The sequence below is a fragment of the Microtus ochrogaster genome, assembly GCF_000317375.1.
Source record: "Microtus ochrogaster isolate Prairie Vole_2 chromosome 6 unlocalized genomic scaffold, MicOch1.0 chr6_random_2, whole genome shotgun sequence".
In the NCBI taxonomy this organism is placed as follows: domain Eukaryota; kingdom Metazoa; phylum Chordata; class Mammalia; order Rodentia; family Cricetidae; genus Microtus; species Microtus ochrogaster.
In genome coordinates, this window is record NW_004949095.1 from 7,726,819 (window position 1) to 7,752,574 (window position 25,756).

The following is a 25,756-nucleotide window of genomic DNA, read 5'->3' on the forward strand; positions in this document are numbered from 1 at the left end:
GATGAAGGTTAATATTCAGGAGGATGCCTATATGTTTTTCTTTGGGTTCTCCTTATTTAGCTTCTCTAGGATCACTAATTATAGGCTCAAGCCTAGGCAGTTTGGATGCTCACCTTACTAGACCTGGATGGAGGTGGGTGGTCCTTGGACTTCCCACTGGGCAGGGAACCCTGATAGCTCTATGGGCTGACAAGGGAGGAGAACTTGATTGGGGGAGGAAGAGGGAAATGGGAGGTGGTGGCGGGGAAGAGACAGAAATCTTTAATAAATAAATAAACGAAAAAATAAATAAATAAAACTAAAAAAAACAAAAAAAGAATAGAATCTACCTTCTTTGAAACTTGTAAAATAGAAATTAAAAAGGGAACACATTTGGTGGCAACATGTACAAACTGCAAGGTTTTAGGATATGTAAGTAAGGATTTATCAGAACAAACACATTCTTTCAAATATGTAGCTGGTTTTGTAGTACATGGATAGTCTGGAGTCATTATCACACAGACCAAGTGGCCCACAAAGCCTAAAGCATTTTCAGAATAGTCCTTTTCAGAAAGAATCTGTCACTTCATGCCACAGATGACAGTAAGACTGTCCTAAAGGATACTGGTGTCCCTTGAGGCCTTTTTCAGAAACTGTTCCTCCATTGCTCCTCTCTCACTCCAAACACCCTGATGGGATCTACCACTTACAAAATCATCTTTTAAAACAGCATTTATATTTCTGTGTATGCCTTAGCTCTTCTGGGAGATAAGATATTTTTTGAATGCGGGGATTACATATAATTCATTTTGGGATATTCAAAAGAGTCACACAGCACCTTGTAAATAGACATTCAATAACTTTGTATTTGCTCTATTGAATTGAGTTGAGTTCTAGTTTTGGGTCTTGTGACTTTTGCCTGATGTCACAAAACTTTCTGATAAAAAGCAAGTGCTAGAAGGCCGACAAAAGAGTCGCAAGAAGGACCTAAATGATGTATGCATAGGGGAAAACTGGTTGTGGTTTTGAGAGGGAGACTTAAACAGAAAGCAACATTTAGTCTTTCTTCTCCTACATGCCTCTGGAACTTGGAAATATTGTGAGTTTTCTTATCAGCCCTTCTAAGAGGGCCCTGCTCTTCCAGCTCTCTCAACACCATTTAATTTGCTGGCACTATGGTATTTTTCTGGGGATGTGTGTGTACACAGAGAAGCAGGCATTGCATTGTGTACATTCATTTGTTTTACACCACAGCATAGCAAAGGCAGTATCTGAATAGTCCTGCAGTAGGCTTGTTACTGTAAGAATGAAAATTAAATACAAAATCCTATGGCTGAAAGCTTTTGAACTACATAGAATTCGTAGCTTAATGTAGCTGAGTGTACGTCTCTGTAGGTTTCTGATTTCAGGTGTAGATGGGTAACGATATCCCTCGGGTTTTACTGTTACCTAGAAGGGCAGGCACTTTTTTTTTCATTTTTCTGTGAAAACAAAAGATAATCTAGAAATCTGAACAGTTCCTTAGTGCTGACAGCTAGGTATTATGAATAGTTATTTAAGAGACAAAATGGATGTCCTTAAAAGCTGCCATTTATACACCATCTACCCTGCGTCAGCATCGTGCAACCATGGCTACATTTCAGGGAGAATTCTTTGTAACTGAGAGGAATGGATTTTAGGAGCACAGCTCAATCTCACTCTACTCGTACAGTATTTTTATTTGAGCTAAAGCTCAGCATGGCCAATAGCTCTCCCCTTCACTTTAAGGCTGATTAAAAGACAATTTCTAGAGATATTGGTTCCCAGGTCTACAGGTGCCCTGGGGAGCAAGAGCCTCTTGGTACTCTGAACAAACACACCCACAAGAGGGCTGCCCGAGAAGACACCATTAGTCAGCTCAGCAATTCTTTTGTTGTAGCTCTCTCCTCCTCCCCCCTCTTTCCCCATTCCTCCTCTTCTTCCTTTTCCTCCTCCTCCCCTCCCGTCTCTCTGTTGCAGTGCATGGCATATAAACATGCATCATGTGTGCAGGTACACACATCTGTGAACATGCATGCTGAGGTCAGATGAGGATATCACAGCCATATTTATTTGAGACAGGGTATTCTCATGAAACCTAATCTAACTGTTGGCCAACAAGCCCCAGAAATTCTCTGGTCTCTGTCTCCCATGATGCTTGTGTTGTAGGTGAACATACGTGGCCATACTCTGTTTTACATGTGGTTGCTGAAATCGAAATTCAGGCCCCCATGCTATTTCAGCAAATACTCTGATACACGGATTCATGTGTTTTGTTTTATGTTGTGCATTCAAATTTACCTGGCAGACTATCACCACAATGTTTTACATCATCCTTTCCTTCCCTTGTTCCCATCTTATGTGGTTACAGGGGTTCTGTGTCTCTGGTGGGGAAACCAGAACAGCTGGGCCCATATTCTAGCTCCAATACCACCTGCCATTTGCAGACACACAATTCTCCAGCTACATTTTTGAGGCCAAGTTGTAGAACCCTTGCTCAATTCTACTTTCAGCCTGTGGCTCTGTCTTTAGGTCCTTTCAATGTGTGCACTTTTTACCACATTATTATATAAGAACAGATATCACAGATACCCTCCCAATCCTACATGGAGATTAAGTTCAAAGGTCCCAGAGAATCTGGCCTTCTCAAAGACCATGGCCATCCATGCCTACAGATCCTGGGAGCTTCTGCTGATGGGCAGAGCTTTGTGTTTTTCTTTCTGTCTGACTCCATGTACATTTGCTCCCTTGGTTGTTGCTGCTTCTTGGTCAACCTTCTTTCAAGGGAGATAGATGTATAAGGAAAAGCATTGGTTCTTTTTTCCAACAAAATGCTGGAGGCAGACTATTTATAAAGATGGTGATTTGTCTCAAACTCTTGTTAGCTTCTGCTTGGGTCTGGTGAAGGTCTCCAGGTAAATGACATCACAATGTCTGGGAGTACCAGCAAAGGTGGAGAACACAGCACCAAATAAGAGGCCAAAGAGGTTGGGGAGTGTCCAAGCTCGTTCTTTTATAAGAAGCCCCTGATTCATGAAAATCAGCTCAAGGGTCTTATAGGAGCTACTTAAATCACATCCTGCGGTAGTTTTCCCCATTGACTCAAAGATCTATCCCTTAAAGGACCCAATCACCTTTTAATGTTTCCATATAAAGAACTGAGAATATGAACCTTTGGAGCACACAACTCATACCTCATTCAAACCCATGCAGAGACCTGTATAGAAAGGCATAAATGGGCAAGTAACAAGATAGCTCCCTTATTGGTTGTATTAGCTGCTACCTTGGTCCTGCTCTACTAATAACAATAACAACAATAACAGCTTTCACTTCCCTTGGAAGAAGGCTGGATGGGAACTACACAGCTGTATTGTTTACTATTCATAATATTTTCACGTCTACTATTGTCATAAGAATTCCAAGAAGTAACATAAAGTACCTTGTTGGAACTAATGACAATTTTTCCTTCAGCTATCTGAATGAGACGATCTAATATTTTTCTCTGTTAGCATGTGCTCCCACTAAAGCCTGTAGGAAGGGAACCTGTGACATCAGCTGCCCCTCCTGTTGTTGTCTGTGCTCATCTTACTGGAAGGCTGTCTACAGTGGTGCTGCCTTCTCTCATTTTCTATTAGAACTTTTCCCTCTTATTTCTCTCTTTTTCCCTTTTCCTCTCTGCCCACACTCAGAGAAGATGTCGCTGTGTAGCCCAGACTGTCATCACACTCCATGTGTTGCCGAGGCTGGCCTTGAACCTGAAATCCTTCTGCCTCGACCTCTGAGGGCTTGGATTGCATGCATGTATTCTGTACGTGTCACCAGAGTGTCTTCTTCATGGGAAGATGAATTTATGCAATTCAGTAGATTTCTTCTTCGGTCAGGAATCTAGAACATTTCTGACTTAATTTGTAGCCAATTAGGACAGACAGCACAGCATTTCCCTTGCAAAATCCAAGAAGCAAATTAACTACTGTATCTGACACCATGTGCGGCTTGTGGCAGCAACCTAGTCAGACCTTCAGATCCAGCACAGCCTCCTGGTTTCTTCCGGAACAGTTCAGTCCAAGGTCATCGGAGCTGAAATAAGTGGCTTTGAAACTGCCCTCTTGCACGTTTTGGGACCCTGCATAAATGCTTAAAGAAGAGCTCCATAAAAAATGGAATTTTAATTTTCATCAAATAATAATTTCCTGACAGCCAAAAACCTCTATCCCACAAGTTCACCTTTCTATTTATTATAAATGTTTATAAGAGTTTTTAAAGGCATTATGGCAGTATTTAATAAAATACCACTCTTGTGTGGGGTGGTGAGTTTCAACATGTTACTTGAAGCCTGCCTCAGTCATCACCCAAGAGGTTCCTGATAAGATGCAGGTTCCCAACTCCACTAATTTGCAAAAAGTGAGCTTAAATTTAGCTTTTAAAGGGGCCCCATTCTGAAATGAGCATGGTGCTCTGACAACCCTGACAAGTGGCTCACTATCTTCTACATGAATAGTATGTCTGGTTAAGAGTGTGCAGTCTCCAAGGCTTTCTAACCTACTTCATTCAAGCTGAAAATATTTTTACAAAATTCACTCTTGGGAGTTTGGTGTCTTCCCTTGGCCCATCTTCCCCCATGGCATAGGTTTCAGTGCTTCTCTCTAGGTGCCCCAAAGCGTCTCCCACTACTACAAACTAACCTCACTGTCACGTTACCATCTACTCTGCGTGCCTAGAGACACTGCAAAATGAGCTTTATTTCCTTCACCATCTGGCATTTTTCTCACAAGCACCGAGACCCATTTCTGGCACCAAGCAGGTACTCAATAAAATCCAAAGCACAGCAAACTCACCTAGCTCTGGTTTTCTGCCTCGGGTCTGAGGTATGCACTCTGGAAATTCACAGAAAACATGTGATCTCATTTCTAGGGGACAAGCCATCAGATGTCTAAAGAAAGGGATGCTAAGCCTCACCGTAACCACTAAACCCATCTCCTTTAGCTGTTGTTCATGGGATCATCTCTCCTAATGTCTTGCCGTTCCCACTACCTCCCCAGGGTGAATGTGACTCTGCACTTGATCCAACAAAAGCTGCATCAACTCCCAACGAACATTTGTCATGGCGGCATGGCCCTCCATCACCTTGTCACCACAATCCCTTAACATGCTACCATACCCTTTTGTGGACTTAGCGTCCATGCAGTCCGCATAATTAGCCTCCTTGTCTTCTACCATTTGGCTGCTACCACCATTTACATGTGGTACTGAGGACTAATCTGAGTCTCTTGACTCTCTGGCTTGGCTCATAGCCTTGAGTAAAGCCACATCTCATAATGAAAACTTCGTTAAGGCTGAGAGGCAGCCACAGGGACCAGAAAACCTGAGAACAGAGGACGCAGGTCACCAAGAGGTGAAAAGAGCCTGGTCCACTCAGCACATTTTAGAACTCAAGAGAAGAGGACCAAGAGGTGAGACGGTTGTGCAGAATCCCAAATCACCACCAATAGTCACAGTGTATTTCAGCTCCTGGCTCCAGCAGGCAAGGAAGCGGCATAAATTTCAGCGAAGCAGAGCTAACTGGTAACGGACTTTAAGTTCTGTCATATATAGTTAATTTGCAGAATAAATTGGTCAGGGCAGCAAAAGGATTTAACATCCAAATTCATTTGAAAAACAGAAGCTAGATGAGTATCCAGAGGAAAATGGAGACCGTTACAACATTCCCTTGCCGGCTGGAGTAGTATTATTATTGAATAATATTTTTATTAAAAATTTCTAGACCATTTGGTAGTTAAGGATATTTATAACCAGCCTCCGCAGCATCTTGGTGAAGCTTTGAATATCGCACCATGGATCTGAGTTCACTCCAGAGACTCCACCTGCCTCTAACTCACGTTAGCTGTCCTCACCTATACTCTGCATGCTCCACGTGCAGCCAGGCTCTTAGAATGTGGAGCCAGGCAATCCACGCTACTGTCTCAGGATTGCTGTATTTCAGAACTCTCCAAGGGTTCCCTGCCCTGTGCTCCTGTCCAGGTTTAAAGAGAGATAGAGAGGCAGAAACACACAGGGGAGGAGTCAGGGAGGGATCAAGAGGCAGGGATCCTCCAAAGTGCAGCCGCATCAGGAAGAAACAGGGGCTGGACTGCTGAGCTGGAAAGCCAAAGGGATGCATGCAGGTCCCTGCCTGAGAAGGATGCTGTACTGTGGGTAAAGGAAAGCATCCTTAATCCCATTCTAGAGCCAGGTGGGTCCTCAGCATTAACTGGGGAGGAAGCTGGAGGTTCTCTTTCAGCTGCAGGGTCATGATTCTCTCTTCTCTGGGTCACGTGTTTTTCTTCTACCCCCCCCTGCTCTGGGCTAGTCTTCTGACAGTTCCTTGGGAAGAACCTAGAAATTGGGAAAATGCTTTCCCTGGGAATAGAACATGGGGAGCCTACATCTGCACCTCCAGACAAGCGCATGGGAGGCTCTCTCCTGGTGGCCATCTGAACTGGCCTACCAGTTCGCTTGTCTTCCTGCTAATGGAGATTGAAAATAGCAAATACCGCAGGTGTTCCTCATTTTCACCTCTCTCCTAAGCCCTGTCTCCCTCCTCACTCCCTCTCATCCATGCCACTCTGTCTGTAGTGAAACAGCAGGAATAATCCAGCCCAGCTCTGCACATCCTGAGGGCTGTGACTCTGAATTTCGATGTCATGTTTATTTTGACATTGACGAGAAGCTGCATGCAGTGGCTGCTGGGCACCAGGAGGCTGAAGGAGTCAGAGAGGCTTGTTTCCTTTGCCCAATGCTTGTGAGGCAAGGGAGGAAGCCAACAGGTGGCCAGTGTCCAAATGGCCAGCAAAAGAAACCTCACTAACTCAGCATCATGGGATTTACCTTATAGTGTTAAAAGCAGGAACACAGTGCTAGGTTGACTAGAATCCGTGCCTCATCATGTTAAATGATTTGGAAATAGTCTTTGCAAGAGGAAATACATTTTGGTGACATGATCACAAACTCAATATAGATAGCTCCTATATCCAATGGCTAGCTAGTGTATAAGAGAAAGCAGTGGATTTGGTCACAGACTCACAGAGAAGAGTCATGTGACAACCAAGGCTAAGACTGGAGTGACAACTTTGCAAGGCAGGCAATGCCTACAAGCACTGGGATCTTCTTGAAGTTAGGAAGAAGCAACAGTGGCCATTTCTCTAGAACCTTCCGAGGGGACATGGTTCTAACTGCACCTTCAGTTTTGACCTTTTTCTTCCAGAACTGGAGCGATAATTTTGTAAATGCAGCCTTAGGAAACTGAGAGTCAAAACCCAGGGAGAGCAAACCCAGGTGGTGAGCTCTGGCTTGCACGAAAGGCATTCAGAAATTAAAGCAATGACAGTCTGGGTGGCAACTGAAGCAGCTTCATAGAACCTTAAAGCTTCCATTCCTATCATCTCACAGAGCCCACACAAAAGGCCCATTTTCCAGTCAAGACCAAGATTCTCTCAGCTCATCAGTACTGGACTCCAGGCAAGTCCCTTCTGTGAACGCGAGACAGGAGCCACAAAACCAAGTGCAGCTGCCCATCTCTTCTGTGTATGTCCGTACACACTTCCAGCAGAATTACTTCTCAGAGGGAGGGATTAGAGGAGAAAAATGGGAAGGAAATGGAAGAAAAGAGAGAAAGAAAGAAACACTGTTTCAATAGACTCAAGGTCTGAGTGACTGTGATTTCTGCCCAATCTCCCGAATTCCCATTCCCACATGGGCATTTGGCAAACCCTTTTAGATAATCTGGTTAGGACTTGGATTCTTTGGCATTGCTCTTATGGTAAATCTTAATAAAAATTTAGCCTATACTTTGAGGGCTTTAGGCAGAGGGTGGACATAATTCCTTTCTGTTCCTGTGCATTGGTTGAGTGGAACACTTTCAAGTGTGGGTCACTGGGCATGCTCCATGACAGTGCAGCGCAGCCTATGGCAGCTTCATGTACACTGGGGACTAAGAGCGCAGCTGAGTCAAGGAGTCTGTCTTTGTGGCAGAGTCTTAAGGGCTTCCCGGCAATTCTTGGGTTTGAACCTTACTCCTCCTGAGATGTGTGGGCTGTGTAGAGATAATCTCCAGAAATTCTCAAAGAGTTGCTGATAGCTGAGTTAGCTTGACTGACACAGAGATTGCGATTTAGAAGGAGGGTGTGGCTGGGTCAGAAAGGGTGTGGCTGGGTCAGAGATTCATTGCAAAGACTGTTTTGGTGTTTGTTTTTTATAGTTTTTTGGTAGACTCTGTTACTGTAAAATTTCATTGAGTGAACTTTGAACCCAATGTCATTGTCATTGACCAAAGGAGGTATATGGGATGCTTGATGAATTAAGATCATTTATTATTGAATTCGCTGTCCTCATGCCAAGGCTGACTAACAAACAGCTTTTGGCAAAGACTAAGTATTATACCTACACCAAATCTCAATTTAACATGAACTAAATTAGTCAGGGACCTCTAACAGGCCATTATTTGTTAGGAAACAAGCCTTCGGTGAGGGGATTATGTTAAGAAAGTATAACATTGTGTTATCTATCAATTTTTAAAAGCCATTGGGGCATTGATGCCATTTTATTTCTGTCTCTTCCAACTTTCAAATCTGCATAGTCATAAGTGATGAACAGAATCCTCACCTGGAGGCACCTCGGGGAAAGGTTTAATTCTGTTTGGTAGGCAATGCTTTATGAAGCAGGCAGGAAATTGGAACACTGCATTTGTAGAAAAGAAAGATGTCAACAAGGACTGCAGAAAAAGTGCGCATTTTTCTGGTTAAGAGTCAAATAAACCAAAATCCACTTCTAAAGATGTCTTTCCTTGGCCAACCCAGCTATTGACACGTTGTGAGGTGGTCAGCAGGAACCTGGTGACAGCCACTCCACCATGGCCTTGGATGTTGCTCTCCAGGGACTGGCTGCAGGGTCTGATTATAGCAAAGACCCACTCTTTCTAGAAATTTCCTAAAGAAATTACCAAAGGACCAAGTCTAAAATGTACAATGACATTAATGTTAATTGACGACAGAAGAAAGGATACACCCTGAAGAAAGAATCGTTTTCGAATTTATTTGTAGGAAAGGACAAGAATATAAACTCTTTCTTGTTGGGACTGCTTTCTGAATACACTGGTCAGATGGGAGCCAATGGTTTCCACTAGTTAGTTCCACAAGAAGATTGCTTATTTGGAGCTACAGGGTATTGATGGATGTGAGGCTCCGAACCTGGAGTGGTTTCTATGAGCAGGCTGAGACTGGACAACTGGAGAAGGTGCAAGTTTCCCGGTGTCCCCTCCTTATGACAACACTTGGAGTCCAGCTCCCTCTTTGCAGGTGAGGAAGCACATGTGAGGCCAGAGTCCCAGTCTGCCCACAAAGGCTCTGATCCACAGATCTATCCAGAACTCCCTTCCCTTCCCCCATGGATATCTTCCTTTCCATCCAGTCCTTGGGTCCATTCTGCTGGCCTGGGTTATCAGTCCTGATCTTTTCTCTACTTGAAGGCATTATTTGCACTAACTTCCCCAGATTTTCTAACCACAGAAAACCATTGTCCTTCAGCACCAGAGCTGGCTCTTCGGAGTATTCTCTTTCTCAAGTCTATAGCCTTGCCTTCCCAGTAATTAACTACTCAATGACCACATCGGTGGCCTACAGTTTAAAATTTTGCAGAATGAAATCTCTATACTATTTCTACTACCCAAGTTGTTGGATCCAAGTGTCTCTGAACAATCCTTCATGCCTAAAAGTAGTGGAAGCCACTCTATTTCAGACAAATCTAGAGCATTTCAAAAGAACCTAGGACAGCAGTGCTCCGAGTTGAGTAAGGCTCAGCTGTTTAGTAAGCGATTGAAGAAAACAGAGTATAATCACTTTATATATAATTCATCATAAACATTTTATTATTCGACAATCACTCTTGTCATTCAATATATACATTTCTAATTAATTGTTGAGTTGTTGCATATTGAGTGAGTACTGTAGGATATTGTGTTGGAGGGTAAGGCATAACTTTGTCCCTCGTGGCACTCAGCATGTGACGGTGATGGTTGCAGACAGAACAAGGTAAGTGGGTAAGCATGGTCAGAGTAAGTACATTGAGCATACACTCACTGTGTCCTGAGGACTGCTCAAGATGGACTTTGTGAGTTGCCGATTCGTTTGGTTTGGATTTTGTGTTTTGAAACAGATTCTTGAAGTCATCACCTAGCCAAGGACGACCCTGAACTTCTGATCTTCCTGCCTCTGCCTTCCAAGGGCTGGGTTTACAAGCATGGGTCACCATGCTAAGTTATAGTGTAGGTTTGCTGGTGAAGAATCAATCAGTCTGGACATTTCTACTTTATACACAAGAAAATCTTGACTCTAGAAGGCTTTGAAACCTGTCCTAAATCAGACAGCTGATACGAGATAAAGTAGAAACCCAACCTAGGCAATCTAAAGAGTAAGTTTTTAGACTGTCAACTCCCTTTTGGGTATTGAACATGGAGGAAAGGATATGGGTTGCAAAGAGAAAGCGATTTAATATTAATTGAATGTTTGGGAAGATTGAGAGGGAGCAAGGGAGGGAAGCAGGGGTGGGAGGGACAGTGTTTCAATGGCTGGGGGATGACCTGTGCTTGCTGTTGAGCTGGGATGTTCAAGAGAAGAACGAGGCTGCCAAGAGAGTGTGGAGGAGATGGTGACCACAATTAGGAGAACCCTGTCATGTAATGTGTATAAGCGGACATTCTAACAGGCATGTAAGGCTTTGTTACTTACGGGAGAGACCTTGGCTGGAGTCACAGAGTCAATTGCTCCCCCAGTAATGCCTTGCTTGCATTTTCTACTTGGTTCTCGGGGAACTTAGCAGAGGACAGGAGAGCTGTTTGGCAAAGGCTTTGCTTCTAGTCTTTAAGCTTGACATTTCATAGCCTTTCACAACTAGGCTTGGAGTGTAGGATAATTACCTCGGGATGCAGATATGAATGTGGATACTGGTGGTAGATCGAGATACAGGTAGATGCACGTGCAGATACAGATGATAGGTTAGACCAGACAAACGAACTTCAGAGGTGAAAAAGACATATTTGCTGACTACGGGGCACTACTACCTCTCCTCTGGCATAGTCAGAAGTGCTCAGTGTATGCTCTACCTCCCTTCCCCTAGTTAAGATTTGAGTCCCAGAGAATGTGTGATCATGGTGTGACTGGCAGTTCAGTTCTAACCCCGAGGAGCCTGTTTTAGGATTGTGAATGGCATTGCAGGTTGGATTCCTCTACTTGGAAGGCATGAGATGAGGGAGATGTGCATCAGAGAACCTGGAATCATGGCTCTCGCAGTAGATGGGGTGAAGGCTGGGGTGGGTTCTGGCACACTGGCTGTAGGCGGGCGGACTTCCAGTGCATCTTGCTGAGCTGTGCTTTGCTTGCCCACATCAACCTTTTTCCCGTGCATCCCATGCTCTCCCCCGAAGCTGTGATCCGATTAGTTTGCATTTGATTTCTTTAGAGCCTAATGAACTGCCTGTGTAGTTCTGACTGTGCTGTCATCAGCATCTCATTGCCTTGGGCACCAACTCAGGAGAGAGATTCTTAAGCAGTCCTCGGGATCCTACAGGAATTGTACCAATTTACTTCATAACAAGCAATTCACCTTCGCGACCTGTCAGCTCACACAAGCAGCGTGCACCCTGCCTATGAATGGGTTGGTCACTTTCATCGTCTTAATGTCTCCCCGAATTTAGGTGGGTTGCTATGTACATGCCTAAGGCCATGGGTGCATACACGGTGAGGTTCTGAGCATTAAGGATGCCAATATTCTCATGCCATGGTATTCTATTGGGGAAACTCATCCACTGTGTGCTGGAGGATACAGATTTAGCCTAAAGCAAATGGCACTTATTTATAGCAAACTGTATTTGCAAAATGCTTTGCAGTTTGAGGTTGTTAACTACATTCCAGGTTGAATATTCCTCTACTTGTAAGAGAGCTCAGTGTCACAGTCGAACACGAGGACCTTCCCTGTGGTGAGAGCCCACACAGGTACTCTTGGTCAGAGGGCACACTTGCTAACCAGTATCTTCCAAGACCTTAACTGTAGATTGTTTCTTTTGTTCAAAGGCCATGTGTTTACTGAAGTAGATACTTATTTTCCTAAGAAGCTTCATAGTGCTTCAGATTCCAGGAGTGTCTCTACCTAGGTGCCAGAGGATGGAGAAAATTGCCAAAGACTGTAATAGGAGTGGCCAATAGGAAGAAAGGACCATTGGGTCATAGGAAATAAAGTGGATTTCCTTCTTCCTACCTTCCCACCAACAAAGAGCAGACTCTCCTGTTCATTCGTTTGCAGTCAATGGCGGCACTCTCTTTGGGGTAAGGGAGATTTATGTGGCCTTTCACCAATGGACTCCATCATTTTAAGGAGTATTTCCCTATTGTATCTTTAACTGCACATAGAGAATGCCATTTCCTCTGTGAAAAATCTCCCTCACACACATGTCTATTCTTGGCTGGAGGTTGGATAGATGGCTTTTGGGAACTCACTGTTCATTGCTTCTGTGTAAATCCAGCCTCTCTCTAGACAGCTTCATCTCATGTGAGCACGGGGCCAGCAAGACACACTGGCCTTGGCTTCTAGCAGGAACCTTGCATGTGAACCTGATTTGGGAGGGGATAGATGGAGAATACGACCCTGAAGAAAGAAGCGAAAAGAGCATTGATGGTACCTGTCATCTTTTCCTACCCCTTTCTCAGCCACTGTTCTGTAGTCTTTAATCTTGTAAGTTTGTAAGGTGGATAGATATTGACAAGGATTAATTGCATCTTGACTTTAATTGGCATTGCTAGACGACAGCAGCAAGGGGAGCAGCCCCTCATGTTTACAGCATTTACAAGCTTTAATGATGGCGAGCTAGAGGGCAAGGAAGTTAACTCCACACAGGGCACGCGTGTTACAGTGTCCCCTGGTGGTTTCTTCAGTACAATTCATCTGGTTAGTAACCCAGGAAAGTACGTTTCAAGGAGAAAAGAAAGGTTGCTTTCTTCCTTTGAAATATCTTTTACTCAAATGTAAAGCTTTTGAGGGAAGTTTCTTTTTAAAAAAATTGTCTCTTATGAGTTTTCTTTCAATTATCCTGTCATTATCACCTGTTTTTCTTATTTTTCTCCTTAAGCTATAATGTATATAATTTGTAATTGTTTTACTTCTTAGTTTTTTTATTGTGTGTTAGGAAAAGAAGCCTAAATAAAATTCTTGAGATACCTACACCTTACTTAGGGTTCTGAACATTAATTTTTCCAGATGTGGTCTCACAGCACAGAAGGTAATCATTTTAGATCCGCTACCGCCCTCCAGTGGCCATATTGTAGATTTCCAGGTTTACAGAATGGAGTCTCAAGGTTGTGGCTTGATAGGGAAATGCTTCTGATGATGATGTGATTAAAAACCAAAGATGGAAAGGTTTCCCACATCCTAAAGACTTGTCATAGACATCAAGTTATACCCAAAGACTTTATTCCACCTCCACTTACTTTGACCTAGTCATTCTGCAGTCTGAAAAAGACAGGAGGTCAGATTGTGGCTAGTCTGTGGCCCTTTGGATACTCCTAGTAATACTTTCTCAGCCTAAGACAAAGTGTGGAGCCAAGACTGAGATTCAGAAGCCAAAACATTTATAAAGGTGAACCTGTAGGTGAAGTGATTTGGTGTTGGTTAGTCTAGGCTCTAGCCGATGTCATTATCTTTGACTTTTGCTGTGTGTCCAGTTGTCCAGTTCTTCTGCAATCCACGAGGAACTGGAGCTCAATCCTGGATCTGTGATTCAGTGGAATGCAAGTGTTAAATAGATGGAGTCCCATGTTAAAAGTGTCTCATCCACACAGTGATAGAATTCATTTGGGAACCAAGAGCATTGGGAACCCCGCCATGTCCCCATATGGGTCCATATTACACAGCAAGCAAGAGATAGGATGGGGGAGCTCCCTACACCACGAGGGGAGAACATTTGCTCTTCTAAGCCAATGACTCATAGCTCCAAATCACCTCCGGGACCGCTTTGCAAAGCCTTTCAACCAGTTCACCCTGGGTCCCATCAAGTATGGCATTCTTAATGCACCCACAGGAAACCAGAACATTCTGTGTGTCCCCACCATACCCAAAGGCACAGCAGTCTCTCCAAAATCATTTCCTGCTTGGGACACCAACTGTCAGAAATAGCTTAAGAAATCTGGAGGGTTCTGTCCACAGGCTCCTTTACAGATAATGGGTTAAATGGGTGATCATGGGGACTGAAGGAACAAAGAGCAAATGGGGCTTTCGTGTGTGGGGAACAAACAATTATTCTCTAGTAGGCATTTTTCATGTTTGTGACCAAAAATAGATCAAGAGCCTGTGTAGCTAACGGCTATGCAGCAAACAACGGTGAAAATCGTTTGGAAAAAGCCAAACTTCCCTCGCATGATCAACACACGGGGCTAGTTAGACAGCTGAGAAATGCTGACTTTGCTCTGTGACCTAAACACTTTGGATCGAGACACTCTTGGGGTCAAATGCCAAATCTCACAAAGGTGTTTGTGACCTTGATGATACTGTCATTTCCTGATATGTAGAAATGGGTATAATTGGGCTGTCTGTGATGCTAATGTCATGGTCAAATGAGACCTTAGATCAACCCCAATGTCATAGGAAGAATCCACAAATTTCAGCTGGAATTATGACCAATGATGGGAGCTTCATGTATGTTGGAAACCATAGGTGTGTTTCCAAAACATTTTGTCATTCATTCATTTAATAATGGTAGAGGTAGGTGGTATGAAGGAAGCCAAGAACAGTCACTTTGTTGTCATCTGAGTTCTTGGCAATGGATGATGTACCACAGACATATCCCTCTGGGTGGACCTGTGGAGCCAATGATTCTCAGAAAAGAAACCACCCATTCTCATTCTTGAAAGGCCATTTCCAACTCTGTGTGTCACTGGGAAGATCTGTGCCCCTAAGTGGAATGACAAAAATCACAATTTGACTTCCTCAGTGGCGCTTTCTAACTTCTCAGTGTTAGACCTCAGAACGCAGGAGCCACCGAGTCACGGTTGTCCCTGCTATCTTGCCTCCCTCACTGTTCTTTTTCTTTTGTGTCTGGCAGGCAACTCCCCATCTGATGAGTCGGAGGAGCGGGAAAGGGAGCCCAAGGTGCTGACATTCCCAGAATACATCGCTAGCCTGTCAGACTCTGGCACCAAGCGTATGGCAGCTGGAGTCCGAATGGAGTGCCAGAGCAAGGGACGATGTCCCTCATCTTGTCCTTTGTGTCATGTGACATCCAGCCTTGAAACCCCTGCTGAACCAGTCCTGCTGGAAGTGACCAGAGCATCCCCCATCTATGAACTGGTGACCAATAACCAGACCCAGAGGGTAAGAAGGCTGAGACACTTGGCTCTGGAAGGTAACGAAAACAGAACTTGCTCCACACCACAACTGAGAGTGGAGCATCTTTTTATTAAGCTAAGAGGGGCAACTAGATTTGCATGTTTGCATATTAAGTCAAATCAAGTAATACATTCCAGTATACCCATGGTAATGTGATTCAGGAGTCAGAACCAAGCAAGATTCTGACTTGGGAGGATGGGAAGGAGTAGGAAAGGTACATGATTGGCAATCACCAAACTCATTGCGATACCCTTTCCCAAGGGGGCGTGGTTAAGAGGACAACCATCTCTGCCTGCCCCTGGAGGAGATGCATGGGCTCTTGTAACTGATCTCCCAGCCTATCACCCCGCTGCACCTACAATAGAAGGGCCATATCAGGTACACATCTCAGATGAAGGAAGGATCTAACAGCCTCAAACTGGAAGGATCTGGTACCCCAATCATCATCACAGACTTTCAGGACGAAACACCACATTCCTTTCCATCTTTCCATGTTTTATCATGCAGGAAGGCCCTGATATTTCTCAGTCATCCCTTCTCATCTTTATTGTCTTTACTTCTCTGTTCCTAGAGATCTTAGGAGAACATGTGAGTCCTTAAGAATCAGGTATCCCCATAGGAGATGCAGAGAGACTGACAGCTGGTTCTTTAGCCCCCTTACCTCCTCCAATGTACAAGCCAGAGTAAGCAAACACACAGACAGACACGGGCCTTGCCAAACTTGAATTTGAGAGGCTCCAAGAGTGAGGTTTCCAAGCTTATCTGCAAGGCAGCTGGGGGGTGAGCTGCAGCCCAGCCGTGAGCTGCTCGCTTTCCTGACTGCCAGGGATGCCCATCCAGGTGGGGTGATAATTGCTTCCTTTTTTCTCTTTGAAGAGACACCTGGTGTGTCCCAGTTGGTTTCATAGGTGTTGCTCAGACCCACAGGAGGGATTTTGCATGTGTGTTTCTCTCACCTACCCGCCTCTTCCATAGATATTTCAATGAGTGTTTGAAAATACAGGTTTTTTATCACAGGAAAAAAAAAGACAAATGGTTCCTGCTGGCCTACAGATTTATCCTGAGTCTAAAAGAGATGGTTATGGGATTTTGGAAAAAGGGTCAGGAGAGAGGGACTTGAAGAAAAGAGGACAGGGACACTCAAAGGTGTGCTGAAGTCACTGGACACCCAAAGGTGTGCCGGTGTTAACACAGTGGCTACCCTACCCTTGTCGACCTAACAATGTACTCCCTCGGGTTGCTGTGGCTGATGACCATATACTTGCTGTGTCATCAATCTGGGTACAGTGAGGTCTGGATTAAGCAGGACCATCCTATGGATTGGGATGCACAGAGCTACACAGAAGAGCTCAGTGAGACACAAAGGACACAAGCCTCCCCAAACACAGGCTGTCAATCAAAACCAGGACGCCTAAGGAAGTTGACTTCGATGGCCTCATTTTCCCTACCCCAGTTTCCACAGAGGAGTGGGAAGAGCCTGTCTCTCTGGCCCTGTGTTAAACACTTCAGTTTCTAAATGCTGACAAGCTGGTCTGAGATGGAGTTTTCTCACTATCGGGGAGTTTCCTCTTTTCTTTCTGTGACACCGTCTACCTTCATCACCCCCTCTTTAACTCTGTCTTTCCTTCTCAGTTTTACTTTCCAAAAGCTGGGGAGGGGGTAGACAGGGGCTCAGCATGACACTGGCGACTCTGTGGGGTTTTTCATCTTCCCCTCTAATATGTGGGTTCATTTTCTATCTGTCCCCTTTGGCCTATTGTCCCTGTGTTGGACTAGATAACTTCTGATGCCATACTTCAATGAAATCTTTGTGATAAACAACAGACGTTAGCTCATTTCCTTGTATGACAAATCCATATCACTTATGTTCCTTGTCATCCTTTGTATCTTTTCTGTCATCATAAGCAACAGGAACATCCTGAGACCCCCATCACAGCCTAACTCTTCACTGCAATCAAACATTTTATTGCAGCAATCTTCTTGTTGGTCCTTTTATTAAAACCCCTGGAATTGCTGTACAATATGGACTTCTGGCCATATTGCATCAAGGTAATTTAATGATTCCTCAGATTGAGAGCAATTTAGAGTCCTCAGCACATCATTGCAAAGCATGATGCAATTCATCTTCACTCGCATGGTTACGTTGTTAGTACTATATACTTCAGAATTTAACTTTTGGGCCTCCTCAAACACAGGACATTTTCTTTCATGAATTCAGATATTCAGACTTCTGAGTCTCTGTCCCAGGAATGTACTCTGTCACATTTAAGCCCCTGGAGAATTCCTGCTATCATGCCATGTTTCAACTGAAACATCATTAGCTCTCAAGGTCCCTTCCTTCATGATCCTGGTCCAACTCAGACCCCTTCATGGAACTTCCACTGTATGTATACACATGTTAAAGCATGCGTCCGCTATGATCATACTTGTTTGGCTATTATTTCACTCTAGACTATGAAAAATGTTTTGTTTTCTACAGAATGCCTGGGTTGGTACATGGATGATGCTCTACTACATAAACAAATGAACCGATGAATAGATGAATGAAATATTCTGTTGATAAACCTGAATGAAATCCATACTTTTCTTCCTTAATAAAAACAATAGCCAACATTGAATTTTTCTACACTCTATTAAATTTGCTAACAAGTATGTATTCCCCAGGAAGTGTGTGGACTAGCAAATTGCAAGTACTTAATAAAGTGGAATGTCCCTTTCTCTTCCTTTCCAAGGAAGTTCAAGGGGTTGCATCTTGATTTTTCTTTTCTATTGTTTATTAGTCAACTTTTCATCACTGTGACAAAATAACTGGAATAATCAACATAAAAGAAAGAAATATCTCAGTTCTGCAGATTTAGCCTATGGTTGCCCAGCTCCAAAGCTGTGGGCCTGTGGCGAGGTAGAAGATCATGATAGTAAGTGTGTGTACCAAGGGAGCCTTCTCACCTCACTCTAGCTGGGAAGCAAAAAGAACTCATGAAGAATACATCACGATTAATATATAACTTTCAAACACAAGTCCTGGTGACCTCTGTCTTCCTATTAGAGCTCACTCCCCATTATCATTAGGTTAGGTATCAATCAATATACTAATATATGAATGAAATCAGTGTCTTTTTTCACCTCTCATTGGTACCATCACCTCGGACCAAGCCTCCAGTACAGAACATTTCATATCCAAATCACAACATTGCCTCATCCAACCTGTTGCAGTTCGAAGCACCCCAGAATTCGGAGACACGGAGAGTCTCACAGAGTGGTGTCGACCAAAGGTGGAGAGTTAAAACTCCTGAAGAACTGGCATTTAAAATAATTGTATCATGTATACCTTGCCATATTTTATATTAAAAATCTGATCATGTTCCATGTTTAAAACATTATACTGGTTGTCATTGTTCTTGAGATGGAACCTTTCCTTGCAGACAAACTGTCTGTAATCTAGCCCTACATCCTGGGTACTTGAAAAGAACTTCTTTGTCCTAACTATGTCTTTTATAGACAGACTGGTATTTCTAGTTGGCTTTAGGAGTCCAGTTTCAGTAAGGGTCCAATCTTCTTCTTCTTCTTTTTTTTTTTTTTTTTTTTTTGTTTTTTCGAGACAGGGTTTCTCTGTGGCTTTGGAGCCTGTCCTGGCACTAGCTCTTGTAGACCAGGCTGGTCTCGAACTCACAGAGATCCGCCTGCCTCTGCCTCCCAAGTGCTGGGATTAAAGGCATGCGCCACCATCGCCCAGCAGGTCCAATCTTCTTAATGTTAGATTTTATACCTATATTACTATGATTTTTGTGGCCAGATAACTTTTAAAAAAATAAACCCACTAATTGTATAAATACAATTTCATGTGTTTCAGTGTGACATTTCCATACGAGCTTGTATTGTACTTAGACCACATTCATCCTCCATTCTATCTTCCTTTCTCTTCCTCCCTCATGCCTTTCCCCTTCCTTAGCATTTCCTCTGTGATTTTCAGGCCATTTCTCTTGGCATTTCCATACATGAAAAAAACCGCACACCTGTGTTTTCATCTCATTTGTTTCCCGTCACATGCTGTCCTCCAGCTCCAGCCATTTCCCCCCAAATGAAGGGTTCTATTTGTTTGCAGCCTCCTGCTGCTGTGTGCATCAATGGGACCCCCACCTTCTCGTGGAGATCCCGCCACACCATTGTGGAATTCAGATATTTACATGAATTCATTTTGCTTGTTTATTATCTGGTTGCAACATTTATGCAGAGAGGGGCCATGTTGCCTTCTTTTGCGTCATTGCGTCCTTCATGCTTAGCACAGGAAGTGACCCCTTGTAGATGGTTATCAAATAGTTGTTGACTGAAGACACCGTCAAACAGAAGGTACAACTTTATTTTATTCTGTCTGCCTCAAAGAGCCTGTTTTCCTAGTTTTAAAAAGTTCGCTCTTGGGTTTGAATTTCAGTCAGAAAAGCACAAAGTGAGTGACTTGCTGGTGGCCTCAGTGCTGATTAAGGGTACACAATGGAAGGAGCCTAAGAAGTTCTGTGAGCCACGCAGAGCTCAGTCCCTGGCACTGCCCCACCTGCTAGCCTGCGATCCTGAACAAGTACCTAACTCTCACTCCCAGTGTCCTTCACTGTAATTCATTAGTACCATCTATCTGAGAGTTAGTATCCAAAGGGTTCTTATTAATTAGAAACTATGCAAATCATAACTGTGATTGGGAATTATTTCCTGCGTCTCAGAGACTCTCGGTCTTGGGAGGAAGTCAGGTGACCCTTAGTCCAGCTCATAACCTTAAGTAACCAATGTTAAACTCTGAAAGAATGGGACATACATAATGACTCTTTATATAGATATTTATGGAGTCAGATCCTTCTCCCTTTCCTTTCTTCCCCTCTCTATCCATTCCCCTCCCCAACTTACTTCTTTTCCTTGTGATTGTTTAGTCTGTTTTTTCAATCCACAGGACAGCTGTTCCCCCTTCCCCTAACTTACCAGTGTGGACAGAAGGGACTGATTCAGAGGGAAGAAAATCATTAGAAAGCCGAGGCTGAAGCTGTGGTGTGCCTCAGAGATTCGGCTCTGAGATCAGCTGACTTGGAACCTTCACCCTTGGATTATCTGAGTTGAGGGAGCAGAGCCCTCTGAGAGGCCACCATTCTCTCAGGATTTGCTCTCTCACCCCTGCCATGAGTGCTGTTGCCTCTTGGGTCGGATTTCATCTTTGTTTTGTTTTGTTTCTTTCTGCACAAAACATCTCCATGAACTTACTTTATGTAAAGAGCTATGCAAGACTGTAGTTTTTTTTTATATAAGGTTCTATGTGAGCCTCAACTCTGTCATTCAAAAACAATAATGTGTACCAGGTGCGAAGCATATATTATGTCACTTGGAATAGACTGTTCATTTAGTTGTCACAACGTCCCTACTAGGAAAGTGATATTTTTATCATCAAGGAAACTGGGTGTATGTAACTTGTCCAAGGTCACAGGCAATGATTGACAAAACTGAGGTTCTCATCCCCAGAAGACTGATGTAGGCTCAGAAATTAGCCTTTCTCTTCCTCAGCTTCTCCCAGTCACACTCTAAGGAAAATGCTTGCTGTTTAATCACAACTCAAAGCAGGACCACATACGTATTCAAGTCGGATCACAAAACAGGCTGAGAGACCATGAAGGACTAGGGCAGGATGACCAGGGCAGGAGAGGCATTCGAAGAAGAGGGAAGTATAGCAAAGACAGGCCTCCCAGAAGTGTGTGCTAAGACGTCCCTGTTACTGGAGCCCACAGTAGGAGGTGTGAAAGAGAGTAGAGAGGGGAAGGCAGAGGGTGGAAGCTGGCTTACTTTCAAAGTGAAAACCTCATTTATTTATTTATTGCAAATGGAGTCTGCACTTTTGTCTCCCAGCTACCCAGACCCAAATAATCACACACAAAAATATATTAATTACAACACTGTTCAGCCCAGTGGTTAGCTGTTTTTCTTTTCTGATCTTCATGATGAACCCCAATATCTGTCTCTGGGTTTTTATTAATCATGTTACAATTTATTTTTATGTATTTATTTAGAGACAAGATTTCTAACCAGGGCAGGCCTCAAACTTGTGTCTAGCTGACCTCTAACTTCTGATCCTCCTGCCTCCAAGTGCTGGGATTATAGGCATGTGTCATCACCCTTGGTTTATAAGGTAACTGACAACTCTAAACTATAGAGATGAACTATTACTCTACCAGGAAAGTGACACCCCAGATATCCTACAGGGCTGTGGTTATCTTAAATTCCATCTTCTGCAACACAGTTTCAGGGTAAGGAATGGTGATATCTTGTTGATACAGCCTTTTCTCTGGAGGTGATTTAGGACCACATAGAACCCTGATGCTAGGTCTCTTGGTGATGACCATCTAGCCATGGTTTCCTGACACTTACTCTTTGTTTTGTTTGTCAGCTCTTACAGGAGGCCACCATGAGCTCTCTCTGGTGCTCAGGGACTGGAGATGTCATCGAGGACTGGTGTCGATGTGACTCCACTGCTTTCGGAGCAGACGGCCTCCCCACCTGTGCACCACTCCCACAGCCTGTGTATGGTTCCTTCTCCAAGCCCCTCTCCTGCATGAATGCCTCAGCACCATTATGCAATAATAGAATCAAGTAGACATTAGTCTCCAAGGAATAGCCCGAGTGCTGGGGACTGAAAAGAAGAATGTGGTACAGTTCTTGCCGCTGGAAACTTTTGGTAGACTAGAAGGAGCAGGCACACAAGCCGTTTGATGGAAGTTGTGTGATAAAGCTCACATTTTAAAAGTGTGAATAGCTGTTCCTTGAGCCTGCATTTGGGCAATAGCAAAGACTCTGTGGAGCACATAGCTATTAAACACCTTCCATATGGAGGACAAAGCAAGACAACATGGTTAGAGAGTCATACAAATAGACATGTGGTTGCTGTGGGAGATTTAGAGGTCTATAGAGAGGGCTTAGTAAGCCCCCAAACTCTACCATGTCTCAAAGACATTGTAGGTAAATGCTCTCATCACCCCACTGCCAACTAATGGACCAGGAGATGGCTTCAAGAGGGTTGAATTTTTCCAAAATTGGACAGCAAGAAGCAGGTCATGGCTGAGAGCAACTGTAGTACAAGAAAGAACACAATTGAACTGATTTTAGGTAGAGCCAACAAGGCAAGACCACTGCTTACTGTGAGAATGGACCATAGCCGAGAAGGGACCCATTAGGAGGTGTGTAGAGTTGAGGAGAAGACCAATCCCATTTGAGCTTGTCCTCCAGCTATTGAGAAATAATTGTGGCCGGGCGATGGTGGCGCACGCCTTTAATCCCAGCACTCGGGAGGCAGAGGCAGGCAGATCTCTGTGAGTTCGAGACCAGCCTGGTCTACAGAGCTAGTTCCAGGACAGGCTCCAAAGCCACAGAGAAACCCTGTCTTGAAAAACCAAAAAAAAAAAAAAAAGAGAGAGAGAGAGAGAGAGAGAGAGAGAGAGAGAGAAATAATTGTGTAGAAGTACAGTAGGTAGAGAGGCAGGTAGATCTCTGTAAAAGTAAATAGAGTCATAGCTCTGAGCATGGGTGCTCTCTTAGCAACATACACTATGCAGAGGCCTGGGATGGACATGAGAAAATGTCTGTCTTTAAGGATGGCATGAGGTACTCCAGAGATGGCTGAGAATGAACACATGCATTCCTAATCCCTCATGGGAAGCTTAAACAGAACCGACCGAGATGAGGAGCCAGGACCCAGTGCAGGAATTCAGGTTATCCTATAATAAGATGTCTTCCACAGTGCTTAAGGCACACAGTGCTGGTAGGACAGGGTGGTGGCACATGACCCCATGGATTCATAAGTTCAGAAAAGCCCAAAGTGAGAGTCAAGACCTCCAGCAGCTAGAGTACTAGTTACAAAGAACACTGGACCATAGGCAGAAATCCGCAGATGGAGGCTGCCTTCTGATCTGCAGGTAAAGGCAGATATTACAGAGCAGACCCGAAGAAGAAAAAACTGAGGAAGAAGGTAATTTTTACTGACAGATCATCAGTGGAAGCCAATTTACTCTCTGTGAAGGTGTCTTTAAATACTCCAGCCATTGGCTTCTTGCCCCTTAGCTGTTACTTGGATATCTGAATCAAAATAAAAACAAGTTCCTAATTAGTAAAAAGCCATTTCATGTGATAGAAAGGGAGCCACTAAGAGAGTCTAGTGCTGTTAGACCAATTTAACAGGTAAGAAAGCTACCCAATAACACGGAAACCATCGAATGGAGGGACACAAGATCCAGCCACTATGTCTAAGGCTGATTGCATATAAACACACATTAATTAAATGTGATAACTAAAGATCAAGCTGAGCTGGGTATTGTACCTGGGAAACGTCTATTAAAAATTTTCCTGTCAGTAACAGATCTTAGTTTTTTGCACTTTAATTGTCAGTTAGAAATAGAAATGTACTCTACTTTTACATAAATCCACGTAAATCATACACACTCCTATTTCTCAATAGGGCTTGGCCTTAGCTCCTATTTTCACAGAATCGGAGTTCTCAGAAAGCTTAGTTACTAACTTAAGCTTCCTAATGGTTTTTTTCCCTTCAAAATAGCATTCTGCATATGACTCTAATTAATGAATTTGTCAATATCCGCACTGTTTTGGGTCTCTTCCATCGTAATGTCATATGCGAGCTATGCACTCCTTCATAGTAGCCACTAACAGATGACCATGTGTTTCCTATTATTTTCCTACTAGCTAAACTGCTTCCTATTCCCCAAACAGCATCCTTGATTTCATGCTAAAGTTTTATCACATGCATTATTGTGTGTTTCTGATACTCATTAAATTGCATAAAAGAAGGCCTGGAATGGGTTTGTGTACCACTGCATAGCCCTGGAGAACCAACGAACACGATGATGGATTTGTTGCGTTGAAACTGGACATTGCAGGTTGTTTGGTGTGATTCAGCTCTGCTCTTCTCGTCCTGTGGTCTTGAGGCCATGAGGGGTACCTGCAAGCCGGCTAGGAGGTGGGAAGGCTAGAGCTGCAGACATCTTTTGAGATGGAGAGACCAAGGACAGTGAAGTGTGTGAATGCTAGTGATATTGGGAGAGAGGGGAGCTAGAGTGAGCAGAAACTGGGAAAACCCTCACAGTTTAGTTGTTGGGGAGAAAAGAGGAATTGGAAGCACGAAGAAGGTAACATGAGCCATCTACAGAAGTTAGAACAAGGAAGTAAATGGCTAGCTCTCGGATGGTCAGGTGATCCACACCAGTGAGTATCAGCATCGATTGCTGACTCTTGGTAATATGCAGAAGTGTGAACTAGCAGGGCAAAGCAGGAGTCAAAAAACAACTTGAAAAGAATGAAGTGGCTGCGAACTGAAGCTAGAGACAAATTGGGACTGAAACAGGAGTTCAGGTCCCAAGCAGCAGACTCGGGACATCACCTTAAAGAGAATGTGGCATGCGGCCAGCTTTCACCTTCGAGTCTCACTTCTAAGCTGAGCCTTTCTGAAGTTCTGTCAGAACATGGACTGGAAACAGAGACATAGCAGGGCCTGCCAGATCCTAGGGGTTATGGAACTTAAACTAGCTGTGCCTTTGTCAACACAAGATTCTCTTGAATGCCACCTTCAGTGGGCTTTGAAGTACACATTGCACAACATTTGCTTAGTATTCCCCAAGAGAAAAGCCAGAAATGAGATTTCCAACTATATAAAAGGGACCTATCAGTAAAGCCCAATTACCAAACACATGTACTATGTAGACTTTTACCCATTTGTTCATTCAAGGGATGCAAATATAAAGCACCCAAATCTTCGGGAACTTCAGCACCTAGTGAGGGAGACCAGTCCTCAGAGAGAGTTTGTACTGTGGCAATTGAGATGATAGTTAAAGCTTGACACAGGTCCCAGCTGGGTCCCCATTTCACTTTCCTTCTTTTGTGCCCTCAGGCTGAGACTTTCCACGGTACACGAACCCAGCAGCACCCTCGTGGTCCTGGAGTGGGAACATTCAGAGCCACCCATTGGAGTGCAGATCGTAGATTACCTGATCCGTCAAGAGAAAGTCACGGACCGGATGGACCACTCCAAAGTCGAGACAGGTGAGCACAGTCTCCATCCCCTGCCTAGTCTTCTTCAAAGGGAGGAAAAGTGAAAGAAGAAAAGAATGCTCTTCCTCGTGGCACTGCTTCAGGCTCCCGGTATTTCAGAGCAGCACATGGGCACAGAAAAGAAAAAGCTACTGCCTCTTCTAGACAGCAGCCATCTTGTCCATTTAAGAGTTTTTGCATGGTGAGCAGCTGACAGTCTTGTTTTCATTTTGCTTTTCTTTTATTTATAAAAGAGGTGTCCATTTCATTGCCTCTAGGCACACTCACAAGCAACAAC

General features: G+C 43.8%; 1 protein-coding gene across 2 annotated transcripts in view; it reads left to right on the forward strand.

The window, feature by feature from the left end:
* The window catches only part of Astn1 (astrotactin 1), a 346,089-nt gene that overhangs the window by 295,519 nt on the left and 24,814 nt on the right, over window positions 1–25,756 (forward strand). For both annotated transcript variants that reach the window (XM_005363931.3, XM_005363932.3), the window contains exons 17-19: window positions 15,116–15,384; window positions 21,815–21,948; window positions 25,319–25,470. In XM_005363931.3, coding sequence (XP_005363988.1) covers window positions 15,116–15,384; window positions 21,815–21,948; window positions 25,319–25,470 — 555 coding nt within the window. The remainder of the gene's footprint in view (window positions 1–15,115; window positions 15,385–21,814; window positions 21,949–25,318; window positions 25,471–25,756) is intronic.